We start from the raw sequence: 13,326 nt of genomic DNA on the forward strand, positions 1-13,326 counted from the left end.
AATTCGATGAGAAACGCGAGGTTTTGTTATTTTCATCAATTTTCCACAATAAAGGCACAACTCAAAATCAGTAAATTTTTCAATAGTCGCTAAAAATAGTGATCCCAATTCATGAAACAGATAGTCATTCATGGACGAGAACAGCTTTCCCGGGAAGCTTACCAGACTGATAAGAGCAACGATGGACGGTGTGCAGAACAGCGTAAGGATTTCGGATGAACTATCCAGTTCATTCGAATCTCGACGGGGGCTACAACAAGGTGATGGACTTTCCTGCCTACTATTCAACATCGCCCTGGAAGGTGTTATGCGACGAGCCGGGCTCAACAGCTGGGGTACGATCTTCTCGAAATCCGGTCAATTTGTGTGCTTTGCGGACGACATGGACATTATTGCCAGAACATTTGGAACCATGGCAGAACTGTACACCCACCTGAAATGCGAAGCAACAAAGGTCGGACTGGTGATGAATGCCTCAAAAACAAAGTACATGCTGGTAGGCGGAACCGAACACGACCGGATCCGTCTGGGTATTAATGTTACGATAGACGGGGATACTTTCGAGGTGGTGGAGGAATTCGTCTACCTCGGATCCTTACTGATGGCTGACAACAACGTGAGCCGTGAAATTCGGAGGCGCATCATCAGCGGAAGTCGGGCCTACTACGGGCTCCAGAAGAAACTGCGGTCGAAAAAGATTCACCAACGCACTACATGCACCATGTACAAAACGCTAATAAGACCGGTGGTCCTCTACGGGCACGAGACATGGACCATGCTCGAGGAGGACCTGCAAGCACTCGGAGTTTTCGAGCGACGCGTGCTAAGGACGATCTTCGGTGGTGTGCAGGAGAACGGTGTGTGGTGGAGAAAAATGAACCACGAGCTCGCTGCACTTTACGGTGATCCCAGCATCCAGAAGGTGGCCAAAGCCGGAAGGATACGGTGGGCAGGGCATGTTGCAAGAATGTCGGACAACAACCCTCCAATGCTGGTGTTTGCAACTGATCCGGTTGGCACAAGAAGGCGTGGAGCGCAGAGAGCACGATGGGCGGACCAGGTGGAGCCTGACCTGGCGAGCATTGGGCGCGACCGAGGATGGAGAGCGGCAGCCACAAACCGAGTATTGTGGCGTACTAGGTATTGTTGATTATGTCTTGTCGTAAATGTGATGTTGAACAAATAAATGTATGTATGTATGTATGTATGTATGTATGTATGTATGTATGTGTTTAAGCCATGTTTAGGGTCTCCAGTTAGCCTAGTGGTTAAGGCTATGGATCGCCAATCCGGAGACGGTGGGTTCGATTCCCGTTCCGGTAGGGGAAATTTTCTCGACTCCCTGGGCATAGTGTATCATTGTCCTTGCCTCACAATGTACAAATTCATGAAATAGCAGGCAAAGAAAGCCATTTAATTAATAACTGTGGAAATGCTCATAGAACCTAAGTTGAAGAGAGACAGTCCAAGTTCCAGTGAGAATGTCGATCCATAAAGAAGAAGAAGAAGAAGAATAAGAAGAAGAAGAAGAAGAATAAGAAGAAGAGCTTAAGCCTTTTCAGAATTCACAGCTCATTTTCGGTACAGCCTTAAACCGCCACGCCGCATTGTGTGCCTCTGTGCATATACATACAGAAGCAAGCGAGAGAAACAGGATTCGATTCCGTCACATGTAGGATTCGGTTCAAATCTAATCAAACACAATCCGTGCTCCACACGTTTGAGAAGAAATTCACCTATATGATAAAGATAGAGAATGACAAGAATGAGAGAAACTCCCCCGATGTAAGGAGATGATGGGGGAAGCACGGCGTTATACTGGAGGGAACAACCGTGCTTCAAACAAGTTAACGTATCTACTACTCTGCAGAAGATGAACAACTTGCAGAATTAAGGAACGGAATCGATTCGGGGGAGTATTTCAATCAATCTGTTTTTGATCCGTTGATTTTGTTGCCAGACGCTTTGGATAAATGTACGACTCGTACTGAAAAAATCAACATTTTGCAACTCGTTACATAAATAACTATTTTATATTTTAACGCGATTTTCTTTTTATTTACAGATATTTCCCTAACAAGCCCAGGTTAATCATCATCATCATGGCTACCAAGCGGACGAAGCAGAGTTATTTCATCGATTTGAAGAGATCCATCATCAGCATTCAGAAGGACGTGGCATTTCTGAAGAAGTGTCAAAAGGAGAAACTAACACCCGTTAGTCATAGGATTAAGGTCAAGAAGCACATCCCACCCAGCGTCACCAGGAAGGCCGAAGCAGAGTACATCGCAGACACCATCAAACGCCACTACGCCAAGTTGGACAAGCTGACACTTAAGTGCTATTCCCTGCATTTAAAGTTGTCCAACGAATATCCGGAAGGCTTCCCATTGTTCCTCACCAAGGTAAAGCGAGCAGAGGAATGTGAAGCAGACAGGAAGAGACGACTACACAAAAAGAAGCTGACGAATCTACGAAACGAGACCAGAGCGACGAAGGACACCCACACTACTGTTCCGATGGTTCAATCCATTGAAGGATTCGTAGTAAACCGTTGGACGCAACAGTTCATTGAGGAACAATTGACACACCTCAATAAGGGGTTAGGATATGCGGTTACTTCGAAGCCAGACGTGGAACAGATCATCGTGGACATGGAAACAGCGATCACACAGAACGTTAACATCAAAGACTAAAATACAGCCAGGAACATCGCCATCAAAACAGGACAGCGCAGTAAGGTAAATTCAGACGAGACAAGGATTGTAACGGAAATGAAAAAGAAACCAGTATACTACATGAAGGCAGACAAAGGTAACGCGGTTGTTATTATGGACAAGAAGGACTACGATGAACAGATGGAGAAGAAGATAAACGAATGACCATACAGACATCTACGAGTAGACCCACTACCCAGACTTATCAAGCTGACAGACAAGACCCTGAAAGACTGTAAACCCATCATCGGAGAAACTCGTTTGAAGGAAGCAAATCCCATTCTTCCGCGGATTAAAGGTCTTCCTAAAATTCACAAACCCGGTCAAGAGATGCGAGAGATTATTTCAGCTGAAGGATCCCCTACCCATAAATTGGTTAAATGGTTAGTCAAAGAGTTCCAAAGTATGCCAAAACTCTTCCCCACTAGTTCGGTCAAAAACACTCAGGGGTTCACCCAAAAGTTGTTGGAATCAGGAACCATCAAGGAGGACGAGATTATGGTTTCTTTCGACGTCACAACACTATTCCTAAGTGTCCCTGTAAAGGATACTCTTAACCTTCTCGAGGATTGGTTACTACCCCAAAAGTCTGACGCAGCTTGGAAAGGAAAAATTATGACTTATTTACGTTTAGCCAGACTGTGCATGAATGAGAATTACTTCCAATTGCGTGGACAGTTCTACAAGCAGACCAAAGGTGTCCCCATGGGAAATCCCCTATCCCCATTTTTATGCGAGCTTTCCATGGCAAATTTAAAAACCAAACTAAAGGAGCATGGTTTACTTCCGGAGAAATGGTGGAGGTACGTCGACGATATTTTCAGTGTGATCAAACGGGAAACTTTATCTAAGGTTCTAGAGGTCTTCAACAATGTGCATTAGGATATCAGGTTCACTCACGAGGAAGAAAAGGAGGGAAAACTTCCATTTTTGGATCTATTAGTTAAGAGGGAAGACAGTTCATCGTTCGAACTCGAGATTTACAGGAAACCTACCAATACCATGCGTGTCATCCCCTATTCGTCGAACCACTCCTTCCAGCATAAGATGGCAACTTTTCACCACATGGTTCACCGAATGCAGACTCTACCTCTAAGCGATGATGGGAAGAATAAGGAACTCACTCACATATTCGAAACAGCGAAAATCAACGGATACAAGGAGAGGACAATTCAGGCCATCATCCACAAAAATGAGAGGTTGCGATATCGAGGTTCCCTAACAACTCTTACCTCTATTTCAGAATCTTTGAAGCGAGTATCAGTCCCCTTCGATCAACACATCACTAATAGTTTACGTTCTAGGTTCAGAAATTTCGGGATCGATTTAGTATTTTCTAGCAGAAGCAATCAGTTGAAGACTTCGTTAGGCTCTACAAAGGATCCGGTTAACACCCTTAACAAGGTTGACGTTTACAAAGTCAGTTGCTCCCACTGTGATAAGGTCTACGTTGGTCAAACAAAACGGTCTTTGGAGGTTAGATTCAGGGAACATATGGCAGAGGTGGGAAAGGCGCAGAGGACAGTAAAGGTTTGGAATACGATTTCAGGTCGAAAGTTGCTGAACATGACTTTGAGAAGGGTCACCCTGTAACTACAGAGGATATTCGGATTTTGCAAAATGTAACTTCACCTTGAAAATTGGACGTTGCTGAGAGTCTAGAGATATACAAACAGGTACCTAACACGCTGTTGAATAAGGATCAAGGCAATGGAAGTTCGTGGCTTTACAAATTATTACCCCCTAAGCACTCTCGTATGGCGTGCGTCTCATAACCATTTTGAACAAAATTTCACAAAAAAATGGTTTTTGAAAAAATGGAAAACTTTTTCAACACGAAAAAAAAATCAGAAGATACACTGATCCATACTCTACATGTGTAGGAAAACCGTTTTTGAAAATATTGCTTCGTTATTTAAAAAAAAATAAAACCTGTGATATATTAACTTTGTTTACCTATCCTGTGCTGGAGGAAAATGTACCTATTCGGTGGTGGAGGATTTTTTTTACCTAGTCTATGGTGGAGGTTAATATAGATATAGGTTTTTGCATGCTCGAAAAAAAAACTACCTAGATTAAGTTACCTATTATTTTTACCTAAGATTTATAAAACGTGTAGAATGCGTTGGATCTCTTCAGTCGAGTCAAGTACAAGACACTGAAGACGACCTTACAGTTGAGGTCGAAATACGTATCTGTCAAAGGATGCAAATTCTTAGTGGAATTCAAAGGTACAGTCTTAACGCGATTTTCTTTTTATTTATTATATTCAGCTTTTTAATTTATTGAAAAAGATATTGAATTGATTGAACAAAATGCAAGTTATTTGAATTTTATTAAATTCCAAATTTTAAAAAGTTGTAAAACTCCATATTGAGTTCAAATTCAAAAATTGTTTGAAGCACGGTTTCGAAATCAGCGCTAAATTATGCATCAAAAATTTTGGTCGTTGACAGAAGTTCACGACTTTCGTTTTATTTTGTAAACTAGTGTAATTAATGAAGGCATTTCCGAGGAATCCCATGGAAGGTATTCTACAGGAGTTGTTGGAGAAATTTTTGGAGGATCCTTCCGAGATAGACTCTAAATGAAATTCTAGAGCAATTTCTAACGAAATCAATGGTAGATGTTCTAAAAAAAAGGATCCGTAAAATACTTCCTCAAAGGAATTTTTATAAACATTTTTTAAAAGAATTTATGGAACAATTCAGGAAGGAATCCAAGGAGAAATTTCCCATGTCATTCCTGGCAGAACTTATATTAAATTCTCGGGAACATTTGGCTTCGGAAATTTCTGAAGGATTTTATCAGGAGTAATGTCTGCAGAAATCCATTACTTGTTTTCCAAATGAATCCTTTGATAAATTTCTGCAGAAATCTCTCAAAGAATTTCTGAAGCAATCCTTGCAAAATTTTCTTACCCGTTATGTGTCCGACAAACTTTTTGATTTTTTCTACACCGTGTATTTTAAATGGGTGCTGGGTACCCGGGTACCCTGTCGGCCACATAAGGGTTAAATAACATTTTGAAAATATTTTTAATGAACTATCTGAATTAATACCTTAAAGAATCTCTAGAAATTCCTCGAGAAAATTTAGGTATAAATCTGTGATAGGGTATCGCGCCACTTGGGCGGTGGATTCTATATTCGTCTGTTTTCCAATATAACTAAGTCAATTTTGAACCAATTGACTTGAAATGTTGTACACGGGTAGATACTATACCTATCTCACCACATTCCAAAAGTTGTGTCAATTGGTTCAAATTTGACTGAGTTATAGTAGAAAACAGACGAATATAGAAGCCACCGCCCAAGTAGCGCGATTCCCTAGATTATTTTTAAGAGCTCTCGTAGAGTCATTTCCGTGGAATTTTTGGAGTAATTCATGGGCGTTCATACAGGTAGGAAATTAATTTTGTTTATTCCAAGATCTGATTACTCAGTGAGTAACTTGGATTAACCTCGATGACACCACTCTTTATAACCAGGAACCTGACGTTCTATGTTTTTCATCTGCTGTAAAAAAAGTCCTGATGTAGCATTAGGATTATACTTTTCCAGCTATGAATCCAAACCGCCAACACAACCTGACCCATAATTCTCATAACACTTTCACTCACAACATCACTTTCAACGGTTGCCACCTAATTTACATGTTGTTCTCCGGCGCTCTTTCTCATCATTTCCACCAGCAGCGATCAAAACGCATTACACCCAACGTGACACCTTTTGTAGTTGGTAGCCTGCATTTTTTTTATTGTCGGTGTTGATGTACTTTGGAAATGCGGTGTCAACCGGAGAGAACCCAATTCAACGCTCAGACACAATGGCACACAAGGGAACCTTCTCGCGTTTTTCCTTTTCCTACCTGTCCTACCGGAGCGCTGGCAGCTAACAGGATGTAACTGAGCAGCAGGTGTAAGTTTCCACCGACCGCCACCTCCATCGTCATCTCGGTGACCCGTAACGGTGTTTCTACCCGAGCCCAGCCTGAGAAGGAAAGCAGGAAAAGCGTTGAAGGAAAGCCTCGGAGAGCAATGAGTTCCTTTGCGACTCTAATCGGCCAGGTAGCGCAGAAGTGAAAAGTTCTTTTGTTGAAAGCGGACCAAACGGAATTGTACTGATGATGAGATGTTGTTAGGGCATCTAGTCGGAGACGTGGAGAAAAGGTATGAAATCAGGTAAATTTCTCTATTGGATATATTACACGAAATCCAATTGGCGACTTTATAGCTCTGTGTACCGAAAGGTCTACAAATTTATTACAATACTTAGAGTTTTTTTATTCCAAGCAACTGTTTCAACAGTTGTTTATTGTCTAAATAACTTTAAATATGAATTTGGGTCTGTTACTGTTGCAAAAGAAAGGTTCAATCATACATTTACTACTGCTTGGTGGATCGATCAAACAGCATTTTTCCGCTGTTAGCATTTCCGGTGACTTCGAAAAGTATGCGGTTCGTGCAATTGCTTTCATGTACCATACGACGTGAACGGAGAATTTATTTTCCATTTGCCACAGAGAGCAGCATTGGGAAAATTATTAACAGCTTTGTGAACCACCACAGAAGTTGTTGTAAGCGGAGATGCAGTTGAGAGGTGTCAATTTTTCGACACGACGACGACGAACGGTCCCTCCGTATACAATTCCGATGCACCATTATGACGGCGAGAGGACGAAAAAGCTGTAGGAAAACGAGGAAAAATATGATCAAAGCGATTCGGCTGCTGGCGGAATTATGTTTTCCAATTAAAAATTCAATGATGAGAAAAGTTCCCGGCTGAGGTTAATTTAATATTTGAAACAAGTTTACGTGAGAAACACGACTGGTGTGAAATGTACGCGATCTTTTGCATGCAAACAAACCTGTTGCCCGTCAAAGTCGAGTGATTTCGTTAAGAAGAATGAACAAAGTAGCTGTCGTGTAATTAAAATTGTTTTTTTTTTCAGTACAGGCGACAAACGTAAACTTCAATTAGCTTTCTCACTGCGAAAGAAAGTTCAAATGAAAAACCCAGATTAATCCACCTAGTGGTGATAGTGCCTTTCTCGTCGAAACTGTACTCATGATTTTTCCATCGACGTTAGTTAAAATGTTCCTGAATCATTTTATATAGAAAAACACAATTTTAACTTTCAAAAAGCATCAATTTTGGCTTTCATAGATTTGGGAAACTTATTGATGATACATAGTTATGGACATCCCTAAGCTCTACCCACGATCTACGGTCTCTACCATCGTGGACTAGATGCTGACCAGGCACTTGGCAAACCGCCATGAACACCAACACTTGGCGACAACGAACTTTGGACGACGAGCATACAGTTGCTGACAACGCAGTCAGCAATCCACCATGAGGACCGACCGTTGGCAACATCGAAGCCCCGAGCGACGCGTGTCAATGCCCCTGGAACGGCAACGGTCACCAATACTTCGATCGACGCAATCCAGGCCAACATCATCCGATGGCCTTTCGCTGATGCCAGCAAGATTCTCATCGAGCCCCACCGGAGGACGCAGCTGCGCCCTTAGCCCAGGTGGTCGAGGCCAGTCAGTCAGTAGGAAACCTTGAGTGCGAGCAGTTAGAAGTTCTAAGTGAAGTCTGATAGAAAAGTGTGGCCTTCAGCCGTAGGGAAAACTTATGTAGCAAGTTCTAAGTGAAGTCTGATAGAAAAGTGTGGCCTTCAGCCGTAGGAAAGACTTATGTAGCAAGTGAAAAGTGAATGATTAATAAAACTCGGGACTTAGTGTTCATAAGTGAAGAAAAAGATTTCTTTTTAAAAAGTCAGATGTGAAGTCCCGTATATTTGTACATATTCCGATGTTATGTTCAACAACAAAACATAGCTAAAAAATATCAGACCTCTTAGTTGACTGCTTGACCACCTTACCCCTAGTTGTGCATTGGGGTCATTATGACACCATTCTATTCACTATGGCAGCGGGGTGAGCGTCAGCTAATGCATGAAGAAGGTTGACTTTATTCACAATCACAGCTCACTTTGTGATCCTCGTGGGATTGCTGTGAAGTCATCGGAAGAACTGGACCATCTCCTACATGCATCTTAACCTTTCCCATGATTTGTCATTTTTCTTCATATGATTCCTTTCCTGATGATTTCCTTTGATTTCTTCCTGAAAGTTTTTCAATCTTTACCTAATCCTTAATAGTTTTTGATTTCATCCTTCCAATCCGTTCCCTAGATGTCCTATGCCACCCCTCCTAAAAGTCAAATCTACTGTTGCTGGACACATAATATGCTGCTGTTGCTGATGTTGCTGGGATGCCGCCTGTTGGATGCTGTTTTGTTGCTGTTGCTGGGACCCGGGAGACCGCCGTTTTTTTTATGTATTTGATATTTTCATTTTTTCTTATCCATAAATAATGTCCAATTCGATTTTTTGCTTTTTGTTGCACTTTGATTTCGTTGATGTAAAAATGAATTGTGTTTTGGATATGAACTTTAATATTGTAAACGTAGAATGGGTGCTCAAATTATTTTCCGTTTCAATCTCGTCCGTTTTTTCTATTGATAATGGATAACGAGGCACATATCAACACCTCTTCGAATTGGAGCATTCCTGGAATAGTCATGAAGAGCGCTTTTGTACCGGGTAAACTGTCGATATGCTGTGTGAACAGCCAAAGCATTTGCGCTCGTCGTATGGCAAAATTTATTGAGCTTAAGCAAATGATCTGTGTATCTACTGTAGACATTATCTGTGTGTGTGAGACATGGCTGAATGGCCAAACCGATAGTAGCATTCTTACGATCGAAGGCTATAATTTGGTGAGGAATGATAGAACGGGTAGACTAGGTGGAGGTGTACTAATGTACATTAAACATGGACTTAATTACAATTTTTTAGATATGTCTGAAAATGGCTCAAACACTGAATACATGCTTTGCGAGATAAGGATCCATATAGAGAAGCACCTTTTTGGGGTATTCTATAATCCTCCCAATGTGGACTGCTCAGAAACATTGAACTCATTGTTCTGTCAGTATGGTGCCTATTACAATGGAATGTTTTTCCTTGGTGATTTTAATACTAATTTAGCTGATTCGCACACTTCCAGGGTTGCCAAGTTTCAAGATGTTATGACTGGCTATGGTGTAGAATGTATAGGAACTGAACCAACATTTTTTTATTCAAACGGTTCTTCGCAACTTGACTTGTTAATATCTAACGCTCCTAATAAAGTTCTGAAGTTTAACCAAGTTGACTTTCCCGTTCTATCTAATCATGATCTGATATTCGCCTCTTTAGACATAGATAACAACAGCAATAGCACACTCTATTGTTTCCAATATCGAGACTACAACCGCGTCAATATAAGTTCCTTGCGAAAGTCATTGCAATTAATTGATTGGGAGGCGTTCTATAGTATCAATGATCCTGACATTCTCACTGAATGTTTCAATGCCGTTCTTTGTGATCTACATGAAACGTTTGTGCCTTTACGCTCTGTTGCTCAATACCGTAAATCTAATCCGTGGTTCAATAACAACATTGCGAAAGCTATAGTGGACAGGGATTTAGCATTTAAACAATGGAAAATATCATCAAACGACGTAGATCATGCTCTTTATAGAAGACTGCGAAATAGAGTGAACTACCTTATAAAAAGGTCAAAAACTGATTACTACAGTTCACAAATCAACACTGATTTACCTCCAAAGCTACTTTGGAAACGATTGAAACATGCTGGAATAAATAATTCCAAAGACTCGTGTAACAATTTTGATGCAAATGATGTAAATACTGTTTTCTCCGAATCTTTTAACGAAAGCAATTCTTTCAGACCTGTTCATCGAAATCAAGAACTCCTTGCGTTCAATTTCAATGCTGTTGATGAAGTCCAAGTTATTATTGCTTTGTTTGACATCAAATCTGATGCCGTAGGCCTTGATAATGTATCAATTAAATTCCTAAAAATGTGTATCCCATGCATACTTCCATTGATGGTACACATGTTTAATACAATTGTTACAAGTAGACGGTTTCCCAAATGTTGGAAAGAAGCAAAGGTTATCCCCATTAAGAAAAAAAAAATTAGAGGGGCGTGTACAAGACACAACCGCATGACGTAAACTACGTAAAGCAGTTTTTTATTGATTGAATCAATAGTTTGAATCAATAAAAATAATCATATCATAAGAAACAAGGTAAATTCTACAAGTTCTAAGCAGAATACCCTCTTCAAATTAGTGTAATAAGTGTTGCACCTTTTAATTCCGCCCTATTTGCTTATCCTTTGACATATACGCGTATCGACTACCACTTGTAATCTTCCTCAGTGTCAGTTATCCACAGTTTGAAGCCTAAGCGAAGCCGGCTGAAATCCCTTATACACTGCGTTGATGGTAGCGCAAGAAGAAAGCGCACTCGATAAATTCAGAGACACGACCAGATGAAAAGACACGGTTTTATTTCCGCACAATGCTGTTGCATTTTGTTTAGTATACTATAGTAGGTTTCAAAATTCGGCAGTTTTGACGCTTATGTGACCAGCGTCACTTTATCGGAAAATCTGCCATTTACTCTTTCAGAAAATAGATTAAGCCCTTGAAAAGGCTGTTCGAACCAGAATTTAGTCAAATTATTGCACGTGAGTTCAACAAATTTCATTGTTCTGGCAGCAAAAGTCGGAACAGCGACGAGGCTTTGTCTTAGGACGTCCATAAGAAGAAGAAGAAGAAGAAGAAGAAGAAGAAGAAGAATTGGTTTGATAGATTTAGAAGAAGAATTAGTTTGACGAGAGAGGGGTAAGAATCAGTAATGCCATACAGCTTACTTTGCAATCAAACAGATCAATCAAAAATGCAAATCATTAAGCTTTTGCTAATTTCATGACTGGAATTGCCTATATATTATTATTTATTAAAGAATTTCTATAAATCGTAGTATAATACTAATTGAATTTTGGTTGATAAATAATCTTCATTTCTTCATTAAACTTGCAATTTCTCTAAGTTTAAGAAAATTATTGGAAATTTCCGATCAACTCGCTTTTGTAAATTTATATGGAGTGTATCATGGATGCTACAAGAAGCAATTATATTTCCACTACTCCGCTACTCCGGCTTTGAGACTGTGCCGATTTTGACATTATTTGTAACCCGGCGCTTCGTCTTCCTTAGAAAATTATTCGGTTCATTCTTGTGGAGGAACATTGGCAAACGCAAACGAAGAAACTGGCTAGCCCTCGTTCAATGCAATCCCCTAGAAAGGTCATGAACGAATGATGGAAGATGAGAAGAATTTAACAGGACGGCAAAACGCAAAAATGTGCTCGCACGCAATCGCATCGGCTTACTTTTCCCAAATTTTCGATAGTTTGCTGTTGAAAATCAATAATTTTGATTATTTGTCATAAATGGTACGTACATACATTTCCAATCGATTAATATGAAATATTTGGAAATAATACTATTAATGGCTGAGTTATTGGCGTGCAAAATCTGACATAATTTCGTGACCGTCGTAAAATTTTAGATTTCCAGTGCCGTGGTAGCGTAGGCACCCCATTTCATGCAATTTTACCGCACTCGCGTAGTAGATGGTTTTAAAATGTCGGCATTTGCATGTCTCCACTTAATTCGGAATCAACTCTTGCAGAAAATATAGAATTGTAGCCCTCATAAGGGCTGTTTAAATTTAATTGCTTACTAAAGGGGAAATTCGGTAGTTATGATTGCGAAATCCCGAACGGCGACGGTGGCATTGACTCCGATGGTGGGTTTGCGAGGCGATGCGAAAGCAGACGCACTCGCGCGCAACCGCCGTCGACCATCGCGATCGGCTTGCCAAAGCATACTGAAGGAAGTGAAGTGAGCGCTCCGCTGATGCGTTCCCGTCAAAGAGTTGGCAAAGAATAAGAGAAAATGGGAAGAAGCAGTTTGCTTTTATACGGCAAGGCGGTTCGTTTTCCCCTCTCGAACGTGGTTGGTTCGATGAGAGAGGGGTAAGAATCAGTGATGCCATAGGATTTATTTGCAATATTGGTTTGATTAATGTTCAGCAAATTCATTTTAATATGCAAATCATACTTTTGCAAATTGGTAGACTAGATTTATTAAAAGTTTAATACTTATAAATAATAATTTAATATCATGGTTAAGTATTGCACATTTTAAACAGTTAATAGTTATTTATGTAACGAGTTGCAAAAAGTTGATTTTTTCAGCACGAGTCGTACATTTATCCAACGAGGCTTGCCGAGTTGGATAAATACGAAGAGTGCTGAAAAAATTGAATTTTGCAACGAGTTCGATACAAAATTTTATGCAATGATTTTTTCATAATGCAACTCATTTGAGTTGTATAATGTTCATAATGCAACTCATATGAGTTGCATTATGAACATTACTCAACTATTTTTTATTATGCAACTCATTTCAGTTGCATAATGAACCAGTTCGGAAAAATTGGCCATTATGATACTAAAATGAGTTAGATAAAATATAAATTATGATACTGAATTGCATAAAGTACTTATTCAATCAAATTTGGCAACACTGTTTAACAATGCTCATTTTCTTCATCAAAGTAACCATTTTTCTAAGTTGAAGAAATTGAACAAATTTTCAATCAAGTCGT

At 40.0% G+C, this 13,326-nt stretch overlaps 1 protein-coding gene across 1 annotated transcript in view; it reads left to right on the forward strand.

The window, feature by feature from the left end:
* The first annotated feature begins 57 nt into the window (after positions 1 to 57).
* The window catches only part of LOC134291769 (uncharacterized), a 582,206-nt gene continuing 568,937 nt past the window's right edge, over positions 58 to 13,326 (forward strand). Inside the window, exon 1 of the mRNA XM_062859930.1 lies at positions 58 to 1,140. Coding sequence (XP_062715914.1) covers positions 131 to 1,140 — 1,010 coding nt within the window. The 5' untranslated portion in view covers positions 58 to 130. The remainder of the gene's footprint in view (positions 1,141 to 13,326) is intronic.

This window comes from Aedes albopictus, chromosome 3, assembly GCF_035046485.1.
Source record: "Aedes albopictus strain Foshan chromosome 3, AalbF5, whole genome shotgun sequence".
Lineage (NCBI taxonomy): Eukaryota > Metazoa > Arthropoda > Insecta > Diptera > Culicidae > Aedes > Aedes albopictus.